At 44.6% G+C, this 24,348-nt stretch overlaps 1 protein-coding gene across 9 annotated transcripts in view; it reads left to right on the forward strand.

Annotated features, from left to right (window-relative positions):
- fryb (furry homolog b (Drosophila)) overlaps nucleotides 1-24,348 on the forward strand; it is a 46,853-nt gene that overhangs the window by 17,192 nt on the left and 5,313 nt on the right. For 4 of the 9 annotated variants that reach the window (XM_078106551.1, XM_078106545.1, XM_078106546.1 and 1 more), the window contains exons 5-59: nucleotides 264-354; nucleotides 947-1,026; nucleotides 1,264-1,344; nucleotides 2,227-2,395; nucleotides 2,715-2,807; nucleotides 3,045-3,143; nucleotides 4,851-4,952; nucleotides 5,063-5,166; nucleotides 5,437-5,545; nucleotides 6,006-6,092; nucleotides 6,624-6,795; nucleotides 6,880-7,012; nucleotides 7,279-7,386; nucleotides 7,567-7,693; nucleotides 7,950-8,063; nucleotides 8,160-8,324; nucleotides 8,563-8,649; nucleotides 8,761-9,020; nucleotides 9,148-9,337; nucleotides 9,512-9,636; nucleotides 10,296-10,353; nucleotides 10,620-10,711; nucleotides 10,791-10,963; nucleotides 11,130-11,290; nucleotides 11,392-11,502; nucleotides 11,716-11,870; nucleotides 11,972-12,071; nucleotides 12,191-12,362; nucleotides 12,592-12,842; nucleotides 12,947-13,093; nucleotides 13,223-13,391; nucleotides 13,524-13,614; nucleotides 13,774-13,847; nucleotides 15,233-15,383; nucleotides 16,305-16,408; nucleotides 17,074-17,165; nucleotides 17,276-17,369; nucleotides 17,557-17,776; nucleotides 17,929-18,080; nucleotides 18,282-18,469; nucleotides 18,556-18,650; nucleotides 18,789-18,987; nucleotides 19,098-19,319; nucleotides 19,659-19,857; nucleotides 19,984-20,081; nucleotides 20,195-20,365; nucleotides 20,688-20,828; nucleotides 20,947-21,132; nucleotides 21,249-21,413; nucleotides 21,634-21,708; nucleotides 21,906-22,076; nucleotides 22,664-22,858; nucleotides 22,988-23,125; nucleotides 23,202-23,416; nucleotides 24,082-24,286. In XM_078106551.1, the coding sequence (XP_077962677.1) occupies nucleotides 264-354; nucleotides 947-1,026; nucleotides 1,264-1,344; nucleotides 2,227-2,395; nucleotides 2,715-2,807; nucleotides 3,045-3,143; nucleotides 4,851-4,952; nucleotides 5,063-5,166; nucleotides 5,437-5,545; nucleotides 6,006-6,092; nucleotides 6,624-6,795; nucleotides 6,880-7,012; nucleotides 7,279-7,386; nucleotides 7,567-7,693; nucleotides 7,950-8,063; nucleotides 8,160-8,324; nucleotides 8,563-8,649; nucleotides 8,761-9,020; nucleotides 9,148-9,337; nucleotides 9,512-9,636; nucleotides 10,296-10,353; nucleotides 10,620-10,711; nucleotides 10,791-10,963; nucleotides 11,130-11,290; nucleotides 11,392-11,502; nucleotides 11,716-11,870; nucleotides 11,972-12,071; nucleotides 12,191-12,362; nucleotides 12,592-12,842; nucleotides 12,947-13,093; nucleotides 13,223-13,391; nucleotides 13,524-13,614; nucleotides 13,774-13,847; nucleotides 15,233-15,383; nucleotides 16,305-16,408; nucleotides 17,074-17,165; nucleotides 17,276-17,369; nucleotides 17,557-17,776; nucleotides 17,929-18,080; nucleotides 18,282-18,469; nucleotides 18,556-18,650; nucleotides 18,789-18,987; nucleotides 19,098-19,319; nucleotides 19,659-19,857; nucleotides 19,984-20,081; nucleotides 20,195-20,365; nucleotides 20,688-20,828; nucleotides 20,947-21,132; nucleotides 21,249-21,413; nucleotides 21,634-21,708; nucleotides 21,906-22,076; nucleotides 22,664-22,858; nucleotides 22,988-23,125; nucleotides 23,202-23,416; nucleotides 24,082-24,286 (7,726 nt within the window). Of the gene's footprint in view, nucleotides 1-263; nucleotides 355-946; nucleotides 1,027-1,263; nucleotides 1,345-2,226; nucleotides 2,396-2,714; nucleotides 2,808-3,044; nucleotides 3,144-4,850; nucleotides 4,953-5,062; nucleotides 5,167-5,436; nucleotides 5,546-6,005; nucleotides 6,093-6,623; nucleotides 6,796-6,879; nucleotides 7,013-7,278; nucleotides 7,387-7,566; nucleotides 7,694-7,949; nucleotides 8,325-8,562; nucleotides 8,650-8,760; nucleotides 9,021-9,147; nucleotides 9,338-9,511; nucleotides 9,637-10,295; nucleotides 10,354-10,619; nucleotides 10,712-10,790; nucleotides 10,964-11,129; nucleotides 11,291-11,391; nucleotides 11,503-11,715; nucleotides 11,871-11,971; nucleotides 12,072-12,190; nucleotides 12,363-12,591; nucleotides 12,843-12,946; nucleotides 13,094-13,222; nucleotides 13,392-13,523; nucleotides 13,615-13,773; nucleotides 13,848-15,232; nucleotides 15,384-16,304; nucleotides 16,409-17,073; nucleotides 17,166-17,275; nucleotides 17,370-17,556; nucleotides 17,777-17,928; nucleotides 18,081-18,281; nucleotides 18,470-18,555; nucleotides 18,651-18,788; nucleotides 18,988-19,097; nucleotides 19,320-19,658; nucleotides 19,858-19,983; nucleotides 20,082-20,194; nucleotides 20,366-20,687; nucleotides 20,829-20,946; nucleotides 21,133-21,248; nucleotides 21,414-21,633; nucleotides 21,709-21,905; nucleotides 22,077-22,300; nucleotides 22,521-22,663; nucleotides 22,859-22,987; nucleotides 23,126-23,201; nucleotides 23,417-24,081; nucleotides 24,287-24,348 lie in introns of those variants that run through there. The other 5 variants (XM_078106547.1, XM_078106548.1, XM_078106549.1 and 2 more) reach the window with 4 other exon arrangements.

The following is a 24,348-nucleotide window of genomic DNA, read 5'->3' on the forward strand; positions in this document are numbered from 1 at the left end:
GTACTTCAGTGTATTACTTTTCTTTCCTGCACTAACTGCATACAGCCTTGCCACACAAAAAGCATAAAAAAAGAAAATACACAAATGAACAGCAGAAGCTTATTTCCATATCTCAAACACACTGCACACTAAGTACACACAACAGCTACAAAATTACCCTGACGGTGCCTTCAATTAGTTAATGGTCGGAAATGTAATAAAAGCCCATTCTAATGTGTTGAGTACAAAGGCAAGTGTAAGAACAAACTGTTTCTTTGTTTCAGTGACGAGCAACAGAAAGACTACCTATTGGAGCGGAGGGATCTGGCAATAGACTTCATATTTTCTCTGGTGCTTATTGAGGTTTTGAAGCAGGTGAGTCTTGATTTAACACTTAGACAACATATCTCACTAGTCAGCATGAATGGGTTTCACTCCAAAAAAAAACGAAAGCCTGTTGTGAAACAGTATATCCCTCAATTGGAAGCAAAGCCGCACTGGTTAAGTACTATTAGTCTGGAAATGATTTTGGCTACTTAACTAATTCACGTGAACATGCAATCACTGCTGATGCTACTTGTTGTGAAGTGAAGCAATAAATTCCTGGGTAAGAGCGTATGGACGGAGAAAAGCAGGGTTAACATCTTCAAGATCTGTTGTTGTGGCCAACGGGAATCCGGGGCTTCAAAGACAGGCACACATTGCAGAATTTACTGCTTCAATCGAAGCAATCGAGTTGCTGTCAATGCCGATTGGACGGCCAAATACGACGCCGTGAATTCTCCCGTCAACCAACTTACTTGGTATTTCCTGCACCCGCTCCTGGTAGACTTTATCTAAATTTATCGTTTCGTATTTTGTTGTGTATTTTATGTTGACTTGTTGTTATGATTAAAAGTTCCGAGCCATCCAGTGAAAAGATGGAGATCGGAATGAAATAATAATACACTTTTCTCTTTTAATCCAGATCCCCCTTCATCCTCTTTTGGACGGACTCATCCAAGAAGTCATAAACCTGACATTCAAGCACTTCAAATACAAAGAAGGGTAAGTCAGATCACATGTAGAAGCACAACACATTTTCTTGAATGCATCGCATTTCAGTGGAATACTTTACTTCTTATTTCAAATCTTCCCAACGTATTGACGTGCGCCGTTGCCTTCAACATGCAATTTCTCTCTGCCCAGCTCATACAAATGTGGCAAATGTGTGTATTGTTCTCTCAATGTGAACAGCCACATACTGTGATGTTCATGTTTTGTGGTCACTTCTATCTGGGATAGGTATCTGGGACCCAACACAGGCAACATGCACATAGTGGCTGACCTCTATGCTGAAGTCGTGGGAGTTGTAGCTCAGTCCAGGTAACGTGCAAATCAGTGTTTGTACTGCTTCTTTGTGAGTGCTTGCGATTTAAATGTTTGTATATAAACAGCATCAACAATAAGATTGTTGTATTTTGCCGTATGCCCAAATATTTGAAAATAAGTTATAAATAAGTGGCAACCGATGTCATGAATGCCGTACCTCCGTTTTGAGTACAAGTGAGAAAGAAACTATGCCTGCTCTTGTGAGTGCTTGTGCGTGCTTTTGTTTGTGTGGATGTGTAAATGCCTGATGACCAATGAGGATAATGACGGTCCTCCGTCTGTCTGTCATGTTGTGATGACAGATGAGCACGGTTCGCATTTTCCAGGAGGTTATTACTGGGATGGAGTAGCTTTCACTGGATTGCTCAGTCTCTGCTGTCACACGCTCACACACAAACACACACATACCTGTATCTCTATTTTTCCAGCTCATTGACATAATTAGCTCTCCTTTCATCATTATTTGTTTGTGTTTCATTATTCACACACTGTGCTGTGAAAAAGTTATGCGTACTTTATGCGTATGCAGGCATTATGTGGGTGTTTGTGTATCTTATTTAAACACTTGCAGTAAACAGATGGATGATGACTGTTCCCCTTACTGAGCCGCTGTGGTAACCCCTGTGAAACACGCAAAGGGGCTGGCAAAAAAAACGCAGACGCCCAAAGAATCAGTGCACGCACACACATGCACATTCCCTCCAAATCATCTGTCCAGATGCCATTCTAAACATAGGGCTAGCACAGCGCTTTTGGTCAAGTCAATTTGGTTGTCGGACACAGACAGGCTAATAGTAAACTCACTCCTTTTTGCCTGGTCATGAAAACAATTCACTGAGAGCGACTGTTCAAATGTGGTCGCCATTTACATGGCAGGTTCCCAGCAGTGAGGAAGAAGTTCATCTCCGAGCTGAAGGAGCTGAGGCAGAAGGAGCAGAGCCCCTACGTCATCCAGTCCACCATCAGCCTCATCATGGGACTCAAGTTCTTCCGCATCAAAATGTACCCGGTGGAGGACTTTGAAGCCTCCTTCCAGTTCATGCAGGTAGAGCTCAAACCACTTGGTCCCTTACTTGATTTTAACAAATTGTAGAAATGCTCCTCCCTGCGCACATTCATCCCCTGAAGAGGTTTAGTGCTATCAGAGAGATATCCTAACTCGACTATTAAGAGGGCCCCCTCGAGTAATTAGGGGTTATGTGCCTTTTTATTGCCCCTTTGATGGTAATTGCAGTGGTGATAATGTTTCTCATTTCCTAACCCCGTAACGACTCGGGGATTAGAGGAGGCGACCTAGCATTTGCAGCATTGTCAAGTACATACCTTGTTTCTGTAACTGTCTCCTACTCTCTTTGTCTCCTCAGGAGTGCGCGCAGTATTTCTTGGAAGTGAAGGATAAAGACATTAAACACTCGTTAGCCGGACTCTTTGTGGAAATACTTGTACCTGTAGCTGCTGTAAGTGCATTTAATCTTACTGCTGAGCACCTCAGTGTACTTTAGCTTTTGTCTTTCTGCTGTTCTCCTTATATAGTGTTTTTACCTGGACAATGATCATAAGAGCAATGAGAACAATAAGACAAATGTCTAGCTTGAATGTATAGTGTCTTATCTATCCACATGCATCAAGTAGTGTTGGGACCCAACAAAAACACTTCTGGACACTCACTCTTGCACTTTTCATCCTCCTCGCAGACCGTGAAGAACGAGGTGAACGTGCCGTGTCTGCGAAATTTTGTAGAAAGTCTGTACGATACTACGTTGGACCTGTCATCCAGGAAGAAACACTCTCTGGTAAGTTTCTCCTTTTATTCAGTGCCCCTCTCTCTTCAATTCCTCTCCATTAGGAGCACTTGGTGAGAGCACTTACTGGAACTCTCCCATATGTGGGCTTTTAGCTTGCTGCCGTGGAGAGGAGTGCAGGACGCGGCGTACGGGCGTTTTAAAAGCAGTACACCTTTCTTATCGAGATAGTGGTCTTTCACCTACAAACCGCAGTTTCAGTACTGGTATATTAAGGACCTTCTTCACTGCTGAAAAAGTTATTAAAAATAATGAACGTCAAGGAAATGATGGGACAGGCCATGACTTGTGGTGCAGGCCAGACAGATTATAACAGCAGTATTTCCTGAGAACACAAAGGGTCAAATGTTTCCTATTTGTTTCTTTTCATCTTAGTTCATCTTTAGTTTATTTCTTAAAGTCTTTTTGCTGGAAACAAGCCTCTACATTGGCAACACTGTAAATTGGCATAACGGTCTTCTTGAACTGATTCAGATTTGGCCATAACTTCAAGGATTTTTATGATAATTATGACACCGTGGTAATAAAATGACATTGTGGACTGACAAGGATGTAAACTGCTACTTGAGCGGTTGGCGGAGGCATACGAGAAGGATACAGTAGTTATGTTAGCGCAATAACCTGGTTAATCTTACTCATGCTTTACACTTCCCCTGAGATGTTTCCCACCCTTTGGTTTTGGTTTGTATCCCACAGCCATTTGACAGACAGATTCGATGACAGATGCGTTGCGTTATTGCCGGTTTCTTTGTCATATATTTTCAGGTGCCTCCCACACGGGGAGTCACGGCCTAAGGGCTGCAGACATTACTTACTCGGCCGTAACGCCTGTTTCTTTTGTTGAATTCTCCAAATGCTCAGAACAAACTAATCAAGGCTTGAAACACCTCCTCTGCACGCAAACGTTTTCGAGACAAGCCCTGGACAGACGCATGCAACCGAACGACACCAGCAGTGTCACAGTAGAATGGGCAGACATGTTAGGAATGACAGTTGTGACGCACTCTGAGCACCTGAGATAGACAAGAGAGGTGACACTGAAATGCGAAGGTGACAGATGACAAATGGCAACTTTGATAAGGAGCGACAGGTAAATGATGCACTCCCTAAACCTAGTTTTAACAGAACCATTCGTGAGAAGGGTGTACCTGGACTCACACTGCTCACTGAAGGCATTCATGTTCAACAATAATCTGTCTACATACCCGTACCAGATGATTGAACAGCCCAGACACTCCTCTATGTGAACCGTGCAATGGTATTGTTCTGATTTATGTTTGTTATTTATGAACTGGAGGAATTCATGTGTTAACAATTCCAAGTCAATTAACAAATTAAAAGGGACAGACCGAAAGAAACTGAAATATAATAATAATAGCGTTTAATGGCAGAGATGTAAACATAGATTATTGAAGATGGAAACAAAACAGTTTGATGAGGGATTCATGAGGTGTGAAACACTGTTATTGCCTATTGTTGATAAAGGAAGAGCTCAGAAATCCGATTTTCAGTTTAGAATAAATGATTCCTAGTCCTTTTAACGAGTGACTTTATTAAACGTCGGAGCAATAGGCTGCCTTTTGCATACGTGTAAAAAAACAGTAAGGCAGCTCTATTTCATATTTACATTCAATGACTGGCCTTTGAATTTCAATTGCCTGAAGTGTCTCTCCTCTCTGTCTCCCCTCTTCACCACAGGCTCTGTATCCTCTGGTGACTTGCCTCCTGTGTGTCAGTCAGAAGCAGTTCTTCCTCAGCCGCTGGCACATTTTCCTCAACAATTGCCTCTCCAACCTCAAGGTCGGCGTTTATGTCCTTACCGTACAAATACGATGAAGCCAGTGCACTAGATGTGCGCTAACGAAGAAGGATTTGTTAGGGATCAAATCTATATCTTTGTCTAATTGCAGAATCGAGATCCAAAGATGGCCCGCGTGGCTCTAGAATCGCTCTACCGCCTGCTCTGGGTCTACATGATCCGAATAAAGTGCGAGAGCAACACAGGAACTCAGAGGTAACGGCCAAATGTTGTGTCATGATTGTGATCAATTAGATATAAGATGTAACTTTGAAGTTGTTGCATTGTAAACTACATTTTTGAACCAAGTTGTTGTAAAGCGAAAGGAGGTCTGTCTTTATGCCGCTTCTTTTGTGCTGTAACATTTGGGACATTTACCAAATCCAGGGCATTCTAGTGATGATGTTTGTTATCGTTGTTATCGAAACATGTTGTGATGTTGTCTCAACCCCCCGCCCCCCTCCCTGTCTCTCCTTCCTCCCCCAGTCGTCTGACGTCCATCACCTCCACTCTATTCCCCAAAGGTAGTCGGAGCGTTGTGCCCAGAGACATGCCTCTGAATATTTTTGTCAAGATTATCCAGTTTATTGCCCAGGTGTGTATGACACTTGCACATACTCTCATGCACACAGTTGGTACATTCGGCTTTAGGGCATGAGAAATGAAGCAGTGTTTGTTGTGTTAAGTGCGGAGCCAACAATGTGCCAACTTCCAAGATTTATTCTGTACTTCTTTCTGCTATCACTAAGAAATTCTTACCTCGACAGATTTGAAGAAACTGGTCAAAAGCTAGTGTTAGTGTTGCAGCACTTTCTCTAGTGGCTCTGATAAAACCTGATCACAAAAAGGCATATATGTAATTTATTGTAAATAACACATATGGAATAATCAGACTTATTATATCCATACAAGGCCTTTTCCTTACATCTTTTTTTGTCAATTTTCTGTCTCGGTATAAAAACATACTGTAATAAAAATGTCCTATAGGTTACATACAGCTTGTTGCCTCACACCTCTAAAATCTTATAACACCAGTTTATTTGACCTCTGTTCAGGAGAGACTGGACTTTGCCATGAAGGAGATCATATTTGATCTGCTGAGCGTCGGGAAACCTGCCAAAGCCTTCAGTCTCAACCCAGAGGTAAGGGGAGCGAACACAGACGCTCAATCATGTGCACACAATCGCACACAGTACACCGTTGTATCCCCTGGGCCATGTTACAAGGATGAGCATTCCAGTTTTTATTTGTAGTACTCAGTCTGCGCAGAACGGTGAAGAACGTTCTTTGTTGGATGATGGAGTAAGAAATGTTTCAGCAGTAGGAAAGAAATATAATTAGGGTTGATCATGCCTAATGTTATTACAAATTAAATGAATCACTGCAATCAATGCAGTTTAAAGGGCAAGCGATTTTACTCATTAAAGTCGGTTTAGAGGTCGTTGGGAGTACTAATGCATATGTGAAAAAATGTTCCACAAAGCTGTGGCTCCCGAGGAAGATCTAATTAATTTCCTAAAGTGCTGAAAAACTCTTGGATCCCGTCATCTCAGCATCAGGTCCCTTGGCTACATTAGCCTCGACATTTTTCATATGAGCGTCCATTGAATCACTGCTATCGATAAGCACACTCAGGCACATAGTGAGGATGCTGTGCTTTCTCTGTGTTCCAGCGTATGAACATCGGCCTGCGGGCGTTCCTGGTAATAGCCGACGCTCTGCAACAGAAGGACGGAGAGCCTCCTATGCCCAACACAGGAGCCACTCTGCCCTCTGGAAACTCTCTGAAGAAAAAGAAAACTTATCTCAGCAAGACACTTACTGAGGAGGAAGCCAAACTTATAGGTATGTGTGTACCTGTTCATTCTAGACAGGGTGATGTGAATGTAGCCTCTTAACAGATGCGCTGTCTCTTCCTGTCCTACACAGGCATGTCCTTGTACTACTCCCAGGTCCGAAAGGCTCTGGACAACATCCTGAGACACTTGGACAAGGAGGTGGGTCGCTGTATGATGCTCACCAGCGTTCAGATGCTCAACAAAGAACCAGAGGACATGATCACGTATGTAATTGCAAAGGGCATTTTTCTTTTTTTTAACTTCTCAGTGTTGTGGGTTATTGTCATACTATAATTAAAATGATGCAAAACATAAATAAATGTACAGCATTTGACATTATGCTATCTTTATGATTTTGCTGCCACATATCTTAGATGTTGTTATCTCAAAGTCTCAGACATCTCAAACATGCCCTACCAATATTTGCAGCTGAGGCTAACTCCCCCTGACTTGGGCGATTGTGCTTAACATCCCTTTCTAACTTTGACAGTGGCGAAAGGAAACCTAAAATCGACCTGTTCAGAACATGTGTGGCGGCCATTCCTCGAATCCTTCCTGATGCCATGTCCAAACCTGAGCTCGTTGACCTGCTCTCAAGGTGAGTGAGAGGAAATGCATCACATTCTAATTATACACACAAAATAGCCTATTTCAGGGCTATGTTGTTTTCTTTTTTTATACTTTTTTAATACTTTGTTGATGGAACTCCTATGGTTTTGTCTTTCTGTATAATAAGTTCTTGTTCACTCGACTCATCTGTTCTCATCCATCCCCTTAGACTTACTGTGCACATGGACGACGAGCTTCGTCTCATTTCCCAGAATTCCCTGCAGAGCCTGTTACTTGATTTCCCAGACTGGAGGGAGGACGTCCTGTTTGGTTACACACATTTCCTTTTGCGCGAGGTAATTCTGAACAGCTACCTAGCCAATACAATGTGAATCCTGCGTTTGCAATTGTTGGCTTGTTGTATTGATAAACACCAGATAAGAGAAAATACAAAATACATTTTGTTTACACTTCAAAGTGTAGCTCACCATCGCATAAGGATCTCAGGATTTCAAAAATACTAGAGTGATTCAAAAGGCATAATCGTCATTAAAATATCCTAACATGAGATTGGCAGCCCTTTTGTAAGTTCCCTTCTCTAAACAATTCCAGGTTCAAGACACCCATCAGGGTCTGCAGGATGCCTCGGTGAAGCTCCTTCTCCAGCTGCTCACTCAGTGGAGGTTGGCGCTGCAGCTCCAAGGGAAGACGCGAGGTGGAGTTGAGGTTTGTAGTTTGAAACCATTACTTTACAAGGTGACTCACAGTAATATTTGTACTCTTTACTTAATCTCCCCCCATTTTGTCCTCCACCTCCATCAGTCCAGCCCCAGACTACCAGAGCGAAGCCCCCACTGCTCCGTGCTCCACGCGGTTGAGGGTCTGGCCCTGCTGCTGCTCTGCTCGTGTCAGATCAGCACGAGGAAGCTGGCGGTCGGTGTGTTAAGAGAAATACGCTGCCTCTTCACTGCCCTGGGACATGCTGACGTGAGTACAGGAAGTTCACATCTTCACCCAGCGAAGATGGCGAGAAACAAGTCACAAGCTTCTCCGCTATTTTAAGCTCCTGTCATAGATTTAAAGTGAGAGTTATACACAGTCATACTTTGGATATTACCAGCATGTATCTCGCAGCTGGTGGTAAATGAGGGAAGCAGAGCTGTAATGTTGATATGTGGTATGTGCGTATGACGCTGTTTTAAAAATAGATTTTATCGCCCTCCAGGACGATGACAAACCCATGATCGAGGTGATGGACCAGCTGAGCCCAGCTGTAATGGACAGCTTTGTTCACGTCGCTGTCTCTGACTCGGTGAGCTTGTTTATGCAAAGCATGCGCCAGTAACATTTGTACATGCAATAAGTTATTCCTGTCACTTCCTCAGCTGCCGTGTATCATTCCTAATCGCCTCCCCCCCCTCAGTCCACCTTGCCCCTCAGCCACCATGTTGACCTCCAGTGGCTGGTGGAGTGGACGGCTCGGCTGGTGAGCAGCTCCTACGACGTGAAGAGCCCCAGCCATGTCTGGATCTTTGCGCTGTGTGTGAAGGACCCGTGGGTGCTCTGTCTGCACATCTTCTTGCGGCAGGAGCACCTGCCCAAACACTGCCCCACTGCCCTGGGATACGCCTGGCCCTATGCTTTCACACGGCTACAGCTGCTACTGCCCTTGGTCGACCCCAAGTACGAGAACCCGCATCATTCTATTGTATTTAACTGTGTGACCATAGAGAGATCATTCAACAAACGATCCATGTTCATGGGACACATATCTGACCACATGCCTATTTTCCTATTTGTCTTTGCGCAGCAGTCCTGTGAACGCCAAGAAGACCAGCACGGCAGGCTCCAGCGACAGCTACATCTCCCTGTGGCGTAACTACCTCATCCTGTGTCTCGGTGTGGCTAAACCCAGCATCATGTCCCCCGGTCACCTCCGAGCCTCCACGCCGGAGATCATGGCCACCACTCCCGACGGCAGCGTCACCTACGACAACAAAGTGGGTGTTTGTGCTGGATATGTTAAGTTTATTTAATTGGTTCCATTTCCTGAAAAGATCATTTCTTCTCTGAAATGTAAAACAGGAAAAAAAAGAGTTTCCCAGAACGTGTTGTTTCTTTACGTAGGTTGTTGATGTGGCCTGATCAATGCTTATGTGTTTGCTTTTGCTCAGGTGATAGGAACTCCATCGGTAGCCTGGCTTTTGAAACAGCTCGTCCCGCTGATGAGAGCGGAAAGTTTGGAGATCACAGACTCTCTGGTGCTCGGGTTTGGATGCACAAACGCTCTCGTCTTCAGGTATTTGAACGGGAGCATTCAGAAATAATTCTCACCAGTGCTACATATCTTTTATCCTTCTAAGATGTTGAATAATTTGTGAAAAATTCTGACTTAATGCTCAGACCCTGTTAACTGTTAATGGTAGTAAACACACAGAGCATGAATGAACGCGATACCACTTGACAGGATCACAGCAGAAAATGGAGCTAGAGCTTATGTGCTAGATTTGAGCTTTTTCGCTTACATAAGTCTTTTCACTCTGCTATTACTCAATCCCATCCGTTCCTACATTCCCTTCATAACTCAGATGCATGCCTCGTTGACATTCAGAAAAAAATTGACAGAGACATATCACATTTCTTTAGAGGACAAAGGTTCCACTGTGAAAGAGAGGAATTTAATTTTCAAAGAGATTAGCTTTTTTTAATCTAAAATGTTTTCGAAAAGGGCGTGCATTTTTGTCAAAGAGATTAAAGTCTCTAATAGGTCGGTACGCGGATTAGTGTTTTTTAGGACATGTGACATTTGGGTTGCGCAAGATGGATATCTGTTACAAACCATTCTGTTTCCCTCAAAGCAGGCCGTCCTCTATCTACAAGGAAGGATGATTTGATCATTCTCATTTAGCAATGAAGCAATCAATTGATTTTTTTGTCCCTCTCTGATCCTGCTCATAGGGAGCTAGTTGAAGAACTCCATCCACTGATGAAGGAAGCACTGGAACGTAGGCCGGAGGTAACACACAAACACAATCTGAGAGAGAAACAGATTCTATTCTGATGATTCCAGAATTTTTTTTTTTTTGAAAACCTTCTCCTGATGAAATGTAATGAGTTGTAGATAGTTTAGTAGATGTATACATAGTGTGTACTTGTTTCTGTCAGAGGTGTTTTCCATTACTTGAGCCTCTAAATTCAGTGTCTCTTTACTTTATTTAATCCTGTATATACAAAAAAACCTTCATATTTACCAGTAACCGGGAAACCTGTCTGTGCTTTCAGAACAAGCGACGCAGAGAGAGGAGGGACCTTCTCAGGCTGCAGCTGCTGAGGATCTTTGAACTGCTGGCTAATGCAGCCGTTATCAGTGACAGGTAGCGCACGCATTTAATCTAGAGTGTCACTTCTTGCCCTCCGATGCACATTCAAAAGTGATCATCTCCTCCCCTACAGCACCAATGGAGCACTGGAGCGTGATTCACTGGCCCTGGGTGCCCTGTTCCTCGAGTATGTGGATCTTACCCGGATGCTTCTGGAGGCTGAGAATGAGAAGGAGATGGACGTGCTTAAAGACATCAGAGCCCATTTCAGCGGGATGGTGGCCAATCTCATCCAGTGTGTTCCTGGTAAATCACTGCTGCTTTTCACATTTCATTATGTGTCACAATGTCCAACAAACAAAGTTCCAGTCAGACTTCAATGTACATTTGTAATCCATCCACATGTTTCTTATTTTCTATTTTGACACTGCGTGTGTCTCTCTCTCTTTCTCTCAACCTCAAACCTGCGCAGTCCACCACAGGCGCTTTCTCTTTCCTCAACAGTCCCTGAGGCACCATCTCTTCATTCTCTTCAGTCAATGGGCTGGCCCCTTCAGTGTCATGTTCACTCCCCTCGACCGCTACAGTGATCGCAACCACCAGATCACTCGCTACCAGTACTGCGCCCTGAAGGTAACGATTCTCTAGTGTCCCAAACTCCGCAAAACACCACAGGAGTCCTTCTGTCACTTTCACTACTTTGGCGTTAACTCAGTTGAACTGTTGTCCCTCAGGCCATGTCAGCAGTTCTGTGTTGCGGCCCAGTGTTCGACAATGTGGGTCTCTCTACTGATGGCTATCTCTACAAATGGCTCGACAACATCTTGGCTTGTCATGACCTACGGGTAGGTCAACGGTTCACTTGTTGAGGTTTTTGTGTGTTGCTGGATTTGGATTTGATGAAGTTGGAGTCATTTAGCTTAACCCAACTTTTAATTACTGTACACTTTCGTACACTTATTGTACACTGTTTTCCTCAAGTCTGTGCCTTCAGTCCTTTCATGTCATTTTCTATACCTGTGGATTAGTACCTCCTTGTAATAACCGGTTTGTTGTAGGTGCACCGTCTGGGGTGCGAGGTGGTCATCCTGCTCTTAGAATTAAACCCGGACCAAATCAATCTGTTCAACTGGGCCGTGGACCGCTGCTTCACTGGGTCTTACCAGCTAGCTTCTGGTTGCTTCAAGGCCATCGCCACTGTCTGCGGCAACAGGTGGGGAATCATGCGCTACGCCCCCATGTAGGAGGCTAGGTAGTTTACATCCATTGAGTTAGTAAACAAGGACTAATGACTGTTTCTCCTTACTTTGCCAGGAATTACCCATGTGATCTTGTGACTTTGCTCAATCTGGTGTTGTTCAAGGCCTCAGACACCAGCAGGGAAATATATGAGATCTCGATGCAGCTGATGCAGGTATTTACACACATACATAAAGGGAACATAAACACAGCGTGATGGGAAAGGAGAGCACAAACACAAGACCAAGACCTGTAATGCATCATTGCTGTAACAGATAAATAATCATTCTGCAGGTGCTGGAGTCAAAGCTGTGTGCGTACTCCAAGCGAATGGTGGAGCAGAAGCCCGGTAACATTTTGTATGGAACACACGGTCCTCTGCCTCCCCTGTACAGTGTCAACCTCTCTCAACTCTCCATCCAGCTGGCCAGCATGTACCCTGAGCTCACCTTGCCTCTCTTCTCAGGTACAATTCTCTTTCAGTGTGAATGTTTGCATCTAGTGTACCTATTTAATCCCAAGGATTAATGTACCTAATATACAGCACAATCTCTTTAAACCCTCACATTCAAAACTCCCAAGAGGCAAGTAAACTCCTGCAAATAGATGTTCAATGTCATACCAATGTCTCTGCTGTTATTGGACTGATTTTTACAAAACGCTTACCCCAGCCGTCTTTTTTTTTGCCCGTCCAGAGGTGAGCCAGCGTTTCTCAACCACCCACTCCAACGGCAGACAGATAATGTTATCCTACCTGCTGCCCTGGCTCAGTAACATTGAGTTGGTGGACACGGGGCTCCTACCCCCAGCCTCGAGCCCCTGCACACCAGAAGAGGAAGCTTGCGGTCAGGGGCAGGGCATGTCCCCCAGTCTGAGAGGCAACGGCTGGGGCTCCTTGCAGGCAACGTCGCTGGTGCTCAATAACCTCATGTTCATGACCGCTAAGGTAGGGAGCTGTCCTTGTGCTCGCTTGTGAAATGATGCCGCCTTTTCCAAGAAAATCTCCTTTCCTTTCAACTGTTAGTTTTGTTTTTCTCCTCACGTTATCAGTACGGAGACGAGGTTCCCGGCCCAGAGATTGAGAATGCCTGGAACGCTCTGGTGTCCAACGAGAGGTGGAGCAACAACCTGCGGATCACCCTGCAGTTCCTCATCAGCCTGTGCGGAGTCAGCAGTGATACGACACTGCTGCCATTTGTAAGTGTGGGCTGCGCAAACCGACACACTGCTGATGAACAGCCCACGTGAAATAGAACTGGAGGGCCCCTTGTTACGGAGATAGTGTCCGAAAAAAAGATTAATCCTGTATGTTTGTACGTGTTTTAGATAAAGAAAGTGGTCATCTACCTGTGTCGCAACAACACCATCCAGACTATGGAGGAGCTCCTGTTTGAGCTGCAACAGACTGACCCTGTCAACCCCGTGGTGTTGCACTGTGATAACCCTCCATTCTATCGCTTTGCCGCCAGCAACAAAGCACCCACCTCACAGACAGGTAAGAGACGTTCCTGTCATATCTCCTATTTTCATCTCAACCATGACTTTTATTTTGAACCAGGTAGCTTTTTATGTGAGGGATGATTGACTGCATTTTTGAAGATTTCCTCTTGAAATGTGTTACGTTCAGGCACCACGTCCAGCAGTAACACCGTGGTGGCTGGTCAGGAGAACCTGGCAGACACAGATGAGAAGAAGCTGGTCAGAGAGAGTGAAGAGCGGTAAGTCTTTTTTTAAATAATTCGGTCTCTCAGAAGTCTTTTGCAGGTAGATAAAATATGGCAATCATGTGAGTCCAGTTGTGCAGTTAAGTAAAATAAAGACGTTCAATGTTTTCAGTTGCTAATTCTGTATTTTTCTTACATTTATTTATGCCTCAGCATGGCCAGGGCTCACAACAGACTAGAATCTCGCTACAGCAACAGCTCCGGGGGGTCTTACGAGGATGAAAAGAGTAAGTTTGTTTTGGTTCTCATGAGAATGAATGTAAAAAACGTTATTTTCAATAATGTGTACTCTCTCTCTCTCTCTCTCTCTCTCTCTCTCACACTCACACACACACACACACACACACACACACACACACACACACACACACACACAGCACAAGGGGACTAACAGCTGTCTGTTATTTGGAAAGAGCTTCAGGGCTCTGATTCTTCCTGTTAGTCCACAATGTTCAACACTTTCTTCATAATCGTCACTATTTCCCTCCGTACAAACAGCTATTGTGGTGTGGCCAAGCTAAAACGTGTGTGTCTGTGTGTCTGTGTGTTTGTGTGTGTGTGTGTGTGTGTGTGTGTGTGTGTGTGTGTGAGTGTGTCTTACTCACTCACAGAGTAAAATGTTACTTGTTTGTGTTGTAGTTGTTAATGAAACATGTTGTTTGGACACAAGCCAAGGCCCACCACTGTGCCCTTTGACACAGATTTAACCTCCACCGCAGTGGTGGTGCCCAGTCTATCTTTAGCGGGTGTGTGTGTTGGGAAGCTTTGAGGCGTGACTCTGCTGCTGGTAGCACTCATGTGACCAAGAAGAGCTGCCAAGTACAAGGGTGGGTCCATTTTAAAGACCTGAAAGCTGTCACATCTTTCATCCAGCCAGTGTTTGATGAGATAATTACATCATGCTTAACATGATAATTAGATTTCATGTCGTCAAGTTCTTAAAAAGGAGAATGTCTTCCTCAAATGTTTTTTCTCAGAAAAAGGTTTGGCTTTTTTGTAGAATTTTGAAGGATTTCCTGCTGAAAATTAAATGATGTCCCTTAGGTTATGTGTCAAAATATTTCTTAACTGGGACCATATCTTCTTCTGCTTTCTGCTGGGTGCAAAGCAATTGCCTGTGAAGTGGTAAATTGTCGTTTTGTGGTTTTATACGTACTAAGCAAATGAGATGTAACGTGTTAATTTGTGAGCTTTAGAGGCGCTGGTGAGATGTTCTTGCAGCCTGTAGTTTTCATGTTTATTGTGGGTTCATTATTGTTAACAGTGTTCTCAACAATTCTTGACAAGATGGCAAATAAGGATGTTTCCCAAAATGTCTTAAACATCTTAAAAATGAATACATTTCAAGACTGTTTATATTTAGAATAAACCATTGCGTTAGTATGGAGTCACAGAGATAACTTAACGTGTCAACAGCTGCAAACATGGTGAAGAACACTGCTTCAATTTCCACTCGGGAGAGACTCTTTTTTTTTTTTTGTGCGTGAGGATCAACGGCCAACGCACGCTGAATGGATGGCATTAAAGTAAAATCTAGAGAGAGAGAGAGCCTTGTACATATGAGATGGGTGTTACAATTGACTAAACATCGGAATTGGTCTGTTTTTTGTAGCCGACCCTCTCCCACCATACGCTGGTTGGCTGCTGGGCGTTCTGGAAACCAATCACCCTCAGCCGCTACCCATGCCGATTAACGGAGGCTGCTGGGCTCCTCTGGTGGACTACCTGCCGGAAACCATCACACCCAGAGGACCACTGCATAGGTATGCACAAACAAACACGGACGCAATCCACCCAGAAAGAAACCCTTTCAATTTAAAACAGCTGTGTTCCTTTCAGCACCATAGTAGCAGATTCAGCAAGGAGAGGTATTTTCTCACACAGACTAGTCACACCTGCTCTCCCAGATGGTCTGATAAACGGAAAACCAGCCAGCCGGCTCTGCCGTTGATGTGTGGAGAATGAATATTAGAAGGGATTTAGTAATGTATTTTCTCCATCTCTCTTGACATCTCCAAAGTCATTAGTGGAGATGAGTTTTAGGATAGATTTATTACATAAATGGTGCAGCAGTAGGGGGGGGTTCAGCCAAATGCAGTTTGTTTTTGCAGTCAGTTTGTCTTGTTAATTATTGTTATGGAGAAACATTGATTCCAAATGCAATTTGCACTCAAATGCAGTTCCTAGAGTATGACTTGCATGATAATCAGATATATCTGGCTAAAAAGCATAGTAATAATCTTTTTGCATGTTTTGTCAAAAGCACATTAATACATTAACTTCGAATCATCTTAGTGAGTGTATAAGGAAATGTATGAGGTAAAACTTATCTTAGTATTTTTTTTTATGTGTGCGTTTTTATTTTACTTATTCACTTGACTAAACTGAAATTTGTAGATGATATTCTCAATTAGTTGATCTACAGAAAACGCTTTGATTAAAGTTTTTTTTCAAAGAAAGATCACTGGTTCAGACTTCTCATTAACCAACTCGTAGACAGTACCTAGGATATTTTAATTTCCGTAAGAATAGATTATAAAAATTGGAAATACTTGCAAACTCAATTTGATCAAAGGACAAAATCATTACCAATTGACCCCCCCCCCCACAGTCCATGACTGGAGAAGGCATTGTGGATATGTTGTGCACTCATTGGGTCCGTGTGTGCTTGTGTTGATTTTCAGGTGTAACATTGCAGTGATCTTCATGACAGAAATGGTGGTTGACCACAGTGTAAGAGAAGACTGGGCTTTACACCTTCCCCTGCTACTACATGCCCTCTTCTTGGGTAGGCGTAAACACACACGCAAACACATAACTCAGATCTAACTTTCCCTTGGTGCAAGTCCGCCCATTGGGACTTTATTCTTGAAAGACAAAGGGACAAAGGTAAAATAATGCCTAAGTAATGCCTAATGCCTAGATGCGTGTTTTCAGATTGAAGACGGCAATTTTACTATGTGGAGTTCTCAAGCCCAATGAGGGAAGATAAGGGAGACACATGAAGCAACTTGAAAAATGATCATTTACTGACCCGTCAAAAAGGGTGTTTACACTTTCATGACAGTTTCCTTGAGTCACCAAAGACACGGACACATTCCATATTGTCTGCGTTTCTCCCTCAGACATCTAGACGCATACTTACCCTGTCAGATGTATTGTTATTTTGGATTATCAGCATACTATTATCTTACAATCTGTACCTCTGCGTGCATGACATTGTCTATGAAATCCTCTGTGTATTGGGAGCAGTGTTGTCAGGGCAACCAATGAAGAACAACATGCCCTGATACGTGTGTGCCTTTCAAGAAACTCTACACATGTCTGGACACAGTAACAGTGACGACCAATATTTCAATTCTCTTGTTTTATCTATTTGTATCTGTAGATATCTGTGATAGTGTAGTATTCTTAATCATATGGTTGCGTCCTGGATGTGTTTTTTATTGGCAGGCCTGGACCACTACAGACCTGAGGTCTATGAACACAGTAAACGTCTCCTTCTCCACCTCCTCATTGCTCTCTCCTGCAACAACAACTTCCAGGTCAGAGTTAGATCTTCCCATGTGTTGCATAAAGTGGCAATGGGGAGTTATTCAGTCAAAAATACATTCAAAGCCACTGAAGATTGACTGATTTTCCTTTTTTTCTCCAGGTAATAGCTTCAGTACTGATGCTGACGAGAGAGATAAGTGACAACAAGACCCTCACCATTAAGTCCAGCTACCACACAGAGTACCAGCAGTCCCGTAAGTCAAAAATACTTGCCAACACATATTTGTTTATCCCGTTGACATTTATTCAAATTGATTGGGTGATCACATGAGAGAGACAATAACATTGTGTTGAAAACGTGCAGTATATGCCAATACCATAAAGCTGTGGAACAATATGTTAATAGTATTCTCTGTATACTCAATATGCACGTCCATTTAGATACACCCGACTTCTTGCGAGAGTGGCAGGCGTCTCCAATGGCGGACTCTGGCCTCAGCTCAACCTCCAACTCCTCCTCTGTCAGTCTCGGTGGCGGCAGCACTGCTGGCAGTGTTGGAAATTTGCCCCTCGTACCACCAGATGACCTGGGGGACCTTGAGGATACGACCAACGAAACCGACGAGAAGACCAACAAACTCATCGAGTTCCTCTCCACCAGGTACGCGCAGCTACACCGCCGCTTTGTGCAATTCCGGTGCCTTTGGCGAATAATCAAGCAGGTGTGCTAGCAAAGTGCACTATCTTCGCACTAGGCACACGCTAAAGTGCTCGTGTAACATGTATGTGGTGTTACTGGTGGTGGGTATGCAGTGCCTGGAGTACTGTGTTGTTGTTGCTCAGAGCGCTTGGGCCGCTGTGGGTGCACGAGGACATCACGCCGAGGAACCCAAACTCCAAGAGCACAGAGCAGCTCTCCAACTTCCTGCGGCACGTTGTCTCCGTCTTTAAGGAGTCAAAGTCCGGTGAGGAACTACTCACGTTAAAGTAAAAGGTCTTTCCCTAAGGCATGGAAATATCAGGGCTCACATGGAGCATTTCTGAAAAATACATGTCATACATACAATGAACGATAAAGTCCAGGAGCAAATAGAGTCTGCTAATACAACACCGCTTATCAACAAACATACGCGCATGCGTGTATCTTTATGTGTCTCTTCATACAGATTTCCACTTGGAGCATCAGCTGAGCGATGTGGCTTTACAGACGGCTCTGTGCAGCTCCTCTCGTCACTATGCCGGGCGCTCCTTCCAAATCTTCCGAGCCCTCAAACAGCCAATCAACAATCACGCCGTCTCTGACCTGGTCTCGCGCCTCGTTGAGGTGGTGGGAGAACACGGAGACGAGGTGCAGGTGAGCTGCGGCCAATGAGAGAGCCACTGCAGCATCTCACCCCCTCTTTGCCCAGTAAATGAGAGTGCGTGCTGGTGCGTTTTCAGGGCTATGTGATGGAGGTGTTGTTGACGCTGGAGTCGGTGGTGGTGAATCTCGCCGAGTGTCTGAAAAACAGTGACCTTATGGCAGCCCTGACCAGGTAGGCCTCTGACCTTTATGCAGGGAAAGAAATTCAGTCCAGCCAGCGGTTACGTTGCAAAAAACTAATTCCCCTGTTTAACATATGCAACCATATTCCGGTGTATATGCATACATTCTCACCATGTTTGATTCGCAGGACATCCTCGCCAGACTTTGTTACTAGCGAGAAACTGATGAACAGAAAGAGCACGGGTCAGTTGAACTATCCCGGCCCGGGGTTTGTCGGCCTGTCGTCACAACGCCACCAGCGCTCCTACTCAGTCCCCAAGAAGTTTGGCGAGTGCGGCCACCAGCTGAGTGATCCTCCTCGCAGTGCAACTTTGGATCGCATACAGGCAAGAAAGGGCAATTGTTTGCTGGGTGTGGCACCTTGATGCTGGAGCGGACTTGTTGAACACTGTGCATCTCGCTAATTCAGAGTTGTCTTTTATATTTAAATCGACAGGCCTGCAACAGCCATGGCCTTGCTCGAACAGGAAGGACCCCCGGGTCCTGCACATCCTCCACCAACCGCATCGATCCAAGCGTCCTATCGGACCCCGCCCACGTCTCCCATCCTTCAACAATACTGGCCACAGTCTTCTGGGTGGCGGTGGCCCTCATGGAGTCCGACTTTGAGTTTGAATATCAGATGTCACTACGCCTCGTTCACAAGCTGCTGTCAAAGGTAGATGAGAGGAAATGTACTGACGACGTGTCAGCACTTGCGGGTCATTTCTGAGAGAGGTTTCTAAAGGCTGTGCTGCTTCTTACTGCCAACCGGACCGGCCATCCTAAGAACCTCCCACTCTTTCTAATGGGGCTACAAAACTGCCTTGTTTATTATATTTTTCAAAGTAAACAGTCCTTTCTCATAAATATAAAGCGTCTCCCAGCTATCCCTTCTGCGCTGAATTAAAAGCAACAGGCTTTTAACGCTACAAATCATCTTTTCACAATGCATTCCATTAGGATACTAATACAATGTACTCCCAGGTTCAGTTTAAACCAGAGACTCTTTTCCCAGGTGCCCTTAGACCGAGCCGAAAACCGCGAGCGTCTGGAGAAGCTCCAGGCTCAGCTGAGGTGGAGCGGATTCTCTGGGATTCAGCAGCTTTTGTTGAAAGGTTTTACCTCGCAGGCCACCTCTGACCTCACCTTGCAGCTCTTCTGCCAGCTCACGCCAGTCTCCCGCGTGCCTGTTGTCGACAGCTCTCAGTCTATAGGTGCGTACCGGAGACCACGGTGATCTTCATCCTGTACGGTTCTTATTCTATGCGTAAAACCAACACGTCTGTAGTTTCTCTTATAATGGGTGGGTGTTGGAAGTTCAACTTCTGCTCCCTGTGCAGGTTTCCCTCTGAATGTGCTGTGTCTGCTGCCTCACTTGGTGCAGCACTTTGGCCATCCGACTCAGTTTTGTAAGGAGAGTGCTGAGAGGATCGCACAGGTACAATGCCATTCTTCCCCCTTTCCTTTAAGCAGGCTTCTCCAAAAAAACGTCCTGAGGAATGAAACTGGCACAGAAAAGTTAAGCACAAGCTCTCCCTTTCCCCCTGTCAGGTGTGTTTAATGGAGAAGAACACAAAGCTTTCCCATTTGGCCCATGTGATGACTCTCTATAAGACACGTTCTTACACACGGGACCCCTTCTCCTGGGTCAGTGTGGTTTGCCGCTACCTCCATGAAGCCTTCTCCGAAATCACACTCAACATGGTCACCTATATGGCTGAGGCAAGTGCTGAGCAATGTGTATTGCGTACCCTGTTTTGTGTGGCTGCATGATAAACTAAAAGTATTAAACTCTCTAAGGAACTGGAGAGGATAGAAAGGTTAAGTGTATTGTTTTGTTAAAAGTTGTTAGTGTTTGCAAAGTAAAGATAGCCACAAATTAATAATTTTCTTTTGTGTGCAGTATGGAATCATGATGATATTTTGCTTAAAGGTCAAACTTAATCTGCATTGACCATACACCTTTGTGTCTTTGCCGCTACGCAGGATAAATCTAGTAGCTGCATGCTCTGTCACTCACTTCATTTCTTTTTTCATCTCTCAGCTGCTGGAAAAGGGCCTTCCCGCTATGCAACAGTCTCTCCTACAGATCATTTACTGCCTGCTCAGCCACATGGACCTGACCTCTGTACAAGTAAAACAGTTCAACGGTGATGTCACCAAGACCATTGAGAAGTTTGTTCAGGTAACTCCTTACAATACTAATTATTTTTACACTCCTTCTCCGTGTTATGTAATGTGTGATATAAATTGTGCAACCCGCTGCCTCTATTATGCTCAACACTGTGCTTTTGATTCCATAGACAGTTCACTGGAAGGATGCCTTAAACATCTTGAAGCTGGTGGTCTCACGCTCTGCCAGCCTTGTTCATCCGGTGTACCGCCACTCACAGGGCGACCTGTCCAACCTGGAGGTCAGCAGAGTGTGGGACGGTTCAGCCAAGGCTCTGCCTGGGAAAACACTGGACTTCACCTTTGACATCTCTGAGGTGAAGAAACTGCAAAAAAATGTCTGTGAAAAGAGACATTACGCGTCACGAGCGTTTGTGAAATCCACACCGCTCAAGCTTTTTCACCAGGGCATCCTTCTCTGTTTCCTTTACAGACTCCAGTCATTGGGCGTCGGTTTGACGAGCTTCAGGGCTCGGGCGGCAGAGAGGGGAAGGCCAGAGCCATGGCTGTAACGCGGAGCACTTCCTCCACCTCCTCTGGATCCAACTCCAACACTATCCTGGTGCCCGTCAGCTGGAGGCGACCGCAGTCCTCTCAGGTAGAGTTGGACTAGTTAGGTTGATTTCTTTGCATCAGTAAAATTGTGATATACAACCTTTTTTAGGTTTTATAGCACACGCAAAACCATGCTAGATTACTGTAAATGCTAAATCCATTGAAATACTGAGCTCAACTAACAATAACAAAGCAGAGTTTATGTCTATTCTTTGCTTGGATTTACAGTCATTTGTTTATTCTTCTATATCTCCTTCACGCAGAAAAGAACCAGAGAGAAGCTGGTAAACGTTTTATCTCTTTGTGGACAAGAAGTTGGACTCACCAAGAACCCATCTGTAAGCTGCCTTCCACGTGTTGTACTGTCAACCTCTATACCATCTTTTTTGATTTCTGGGAAATTTTGTTCACTGTATGTACAAGTAAAATCTTTTTGAATTAATTAATAATCCTTCCTTCCACTTAAAATAATATCTCAAGATATTTACTTATTTTTAAACTTAGATTTAAATACCTTTTTGTTCCTCCTTGTCAGGTGATCTTCTCGTCGTGTGGCGACTTGGACATGATGGAGGTGCGGGAGAGTGGTGTGTCATCAGAGGAGGGTGGAACCAGAGAGGACACGCTAGACGACACCGCCAGCGAGCAGCAGTTCAGGGTTTTCCGAGACTTTGACTTCCTGGATGTGGAGCTGGAAGATGGAGAGGTAGGATTTACATTTCCCTGTATTTTACACACGTTGAGTCCTGCTGAGTGCTAAACGTATTTCACTTGATTTTTAACCGTAGATATCGCCGTCTGTCTCTTTCCTTCCCGTCCCCCTTCGATGCGTTTTAAAATGTATCCGCATGTCTTTCTTTAACATCAATACTTTGTCCTTGTCTCTCTGTGTCTAACTCTGTGTCTCTCTCTCTTCCCCTCGCTGCCCAGGAGCTCCAGGTAAGGTCTCTCACACTCAGCATGTACATTGACTTTAACCAGCACTGTAGTGGCTTCTTCGTTTCCCGCTGATAAGTTGTGCTTCATTTTGCCGTCACAGCTTTGTAGCAGAACTCCATTTCTGACCCAATTGCTATTTGGCGTTATATAGTTAAATTTGATTGGGCCTATATTGAATGCAGACAGCCTTTCAAGCATATTGTGATACCATGAATGGCATTTTGAAGCTTTTGCTTGTCATGCTAATGGACATAAACTATCCAACCTTGTCATGAAAATGCTCTCCTCATAGCAGCAAAATTCACCGCTGTCATCGCCTCTGCCCTTGTCTCCCAATGTGTGTGTTTTATCCAGGGCGAGACCGTTGATAACTTTAATTGGGGCGTGCGTCGGCGCTCTCTGGACAGCACGGAGCTGGGTGACATGTTGGAGGAGAGCCAGCACTCCGGCAGCACCCCTAGTCTTGGTCACGAGGACCCCCACGATTCAGACGAGTCCTCGGAGGAAGAGGAGTCGTCAACCAGCCAGAGCCTGTCTCACTCTCAGCTTGTGCGTACTTTCAATTGTTGGATCAATGCTACATTTACATACCCTGAAGCCTGAAATACTTTATTGTTATTGGCCCGAATAAGTCGGATCAAAATGATAGATTTCCCCTTGTTGACCTTCCTGTTTCAGACGAACCCTTCTCCATCGGAGGAAACCAATCACACTGATTCTCTGTCTACTTCTTACGACACATCTGCCGACGCACAATCCCTCAACGCTTCCACACCGGGGCAGGGAGCGCTGCACGATTACCACGGTGGCCTTGATGTGAGGACTAAAATACATAAACATGTACAAATGCATTTGTTATCCCCTGAAACATCTAATAGGTTTGCGTCCTCAGGGGAGGGTGCGCGGGGGGGACGAGGACACTCAGGTGCAGGATGACGAACTGTCGCTGAGCGCCAATGAGCTCCCTCACGGCTCGGACTTCGGCGAGAGTCTCACCCTGGAGTTGCCGGGCCAACCTCTGGATCATCTGCCCAATCTGGACCACAGTCTCAGCGCAGACTACTGCCAACCTCCGCTGGACTTTCTAGACCCCAACTGTCTGCCCAGGTGAATGTGACAGACAGGAGACAAAATGGAATATTGTCATTCAACCGGCCGATTGAATGACATCGGGACTAAACCTCGGTTAACCACTGATATTATTCTGTCACAACCAGAGGGCCTCCGCATATAGGATTGGGACAGATTCAGTCATTTAATAAATGCCGCCATTTACAGTGAAGTATGATGTAAATATTTTTCATATATGAAACGCCCCAGTCAAAAAGAATAAAAAAGGATTGATACCAATAGACTTTAACCTTGTGTAAGTAAAAAAAAACACTAAATGAAAACACTGTGATATATGTGGGTAATTAGTTGGCATGCAGCTTGACAGATTGTACGTTATATCCCTGCTACTAAGATTCACTATGTGTACATTGTTTCTCTTTGTTGCCGCAGTTTGTGTTTGCCATTTATTGTCCTGATTTCATAGGTTCAATTATTATATTCAATAATTGTTAGATGATTTATATTAATCCTGGCCCTTGTGATGCCCCCTGTGACCTGTACAGTAGGCTATCTTTGAAAAACAATCATCATTGTGAGCCAGGCATTCACATTTTGCAACTCATATAATTGTGTGAGGTATTCTGATAGAAACCACTTTGGAGGGGAAGGTCTCAAAAACGTCTTTTTACTCCATATCTTTCCCATCTCCATGGTGACAGCTTACGTGATGATGTAGATGACTTGGAAGACCTCGGTTTTCCTCCTCCCCCCTCTCCATTTTTCTCCGCCATCTTGGCAGCCTTCCAACCCGCCGTGTGTGACGATGCTGAGGAGGCATGGCGTTGTCACATCAGCCAGCTTGTGACCGACTCCGATGGGTCTTGTGCCGTCCACACTTTTCAAGTCTTTTCATCTCTCTTTACGGTAAACAACCAACTATGATGCTCCACTCCTGTAGAATTAACGGACACACATACATCTACAAT

This window comes from Gasterosteus aculeatus, chromosome 7, assembly GCF_964276395.1.
Source record: "Gasterosteus aculeatus chromosome 7, fGasAcu3.hap1.1, whole genome shotgun sequence".
Lineage (NCBI taxonomy): Eukaryota > Metazoa > Chordata > Actinopteri > Perciformes > Gasterosteidae > Gasterosteus > Gasterosteus aculeatus.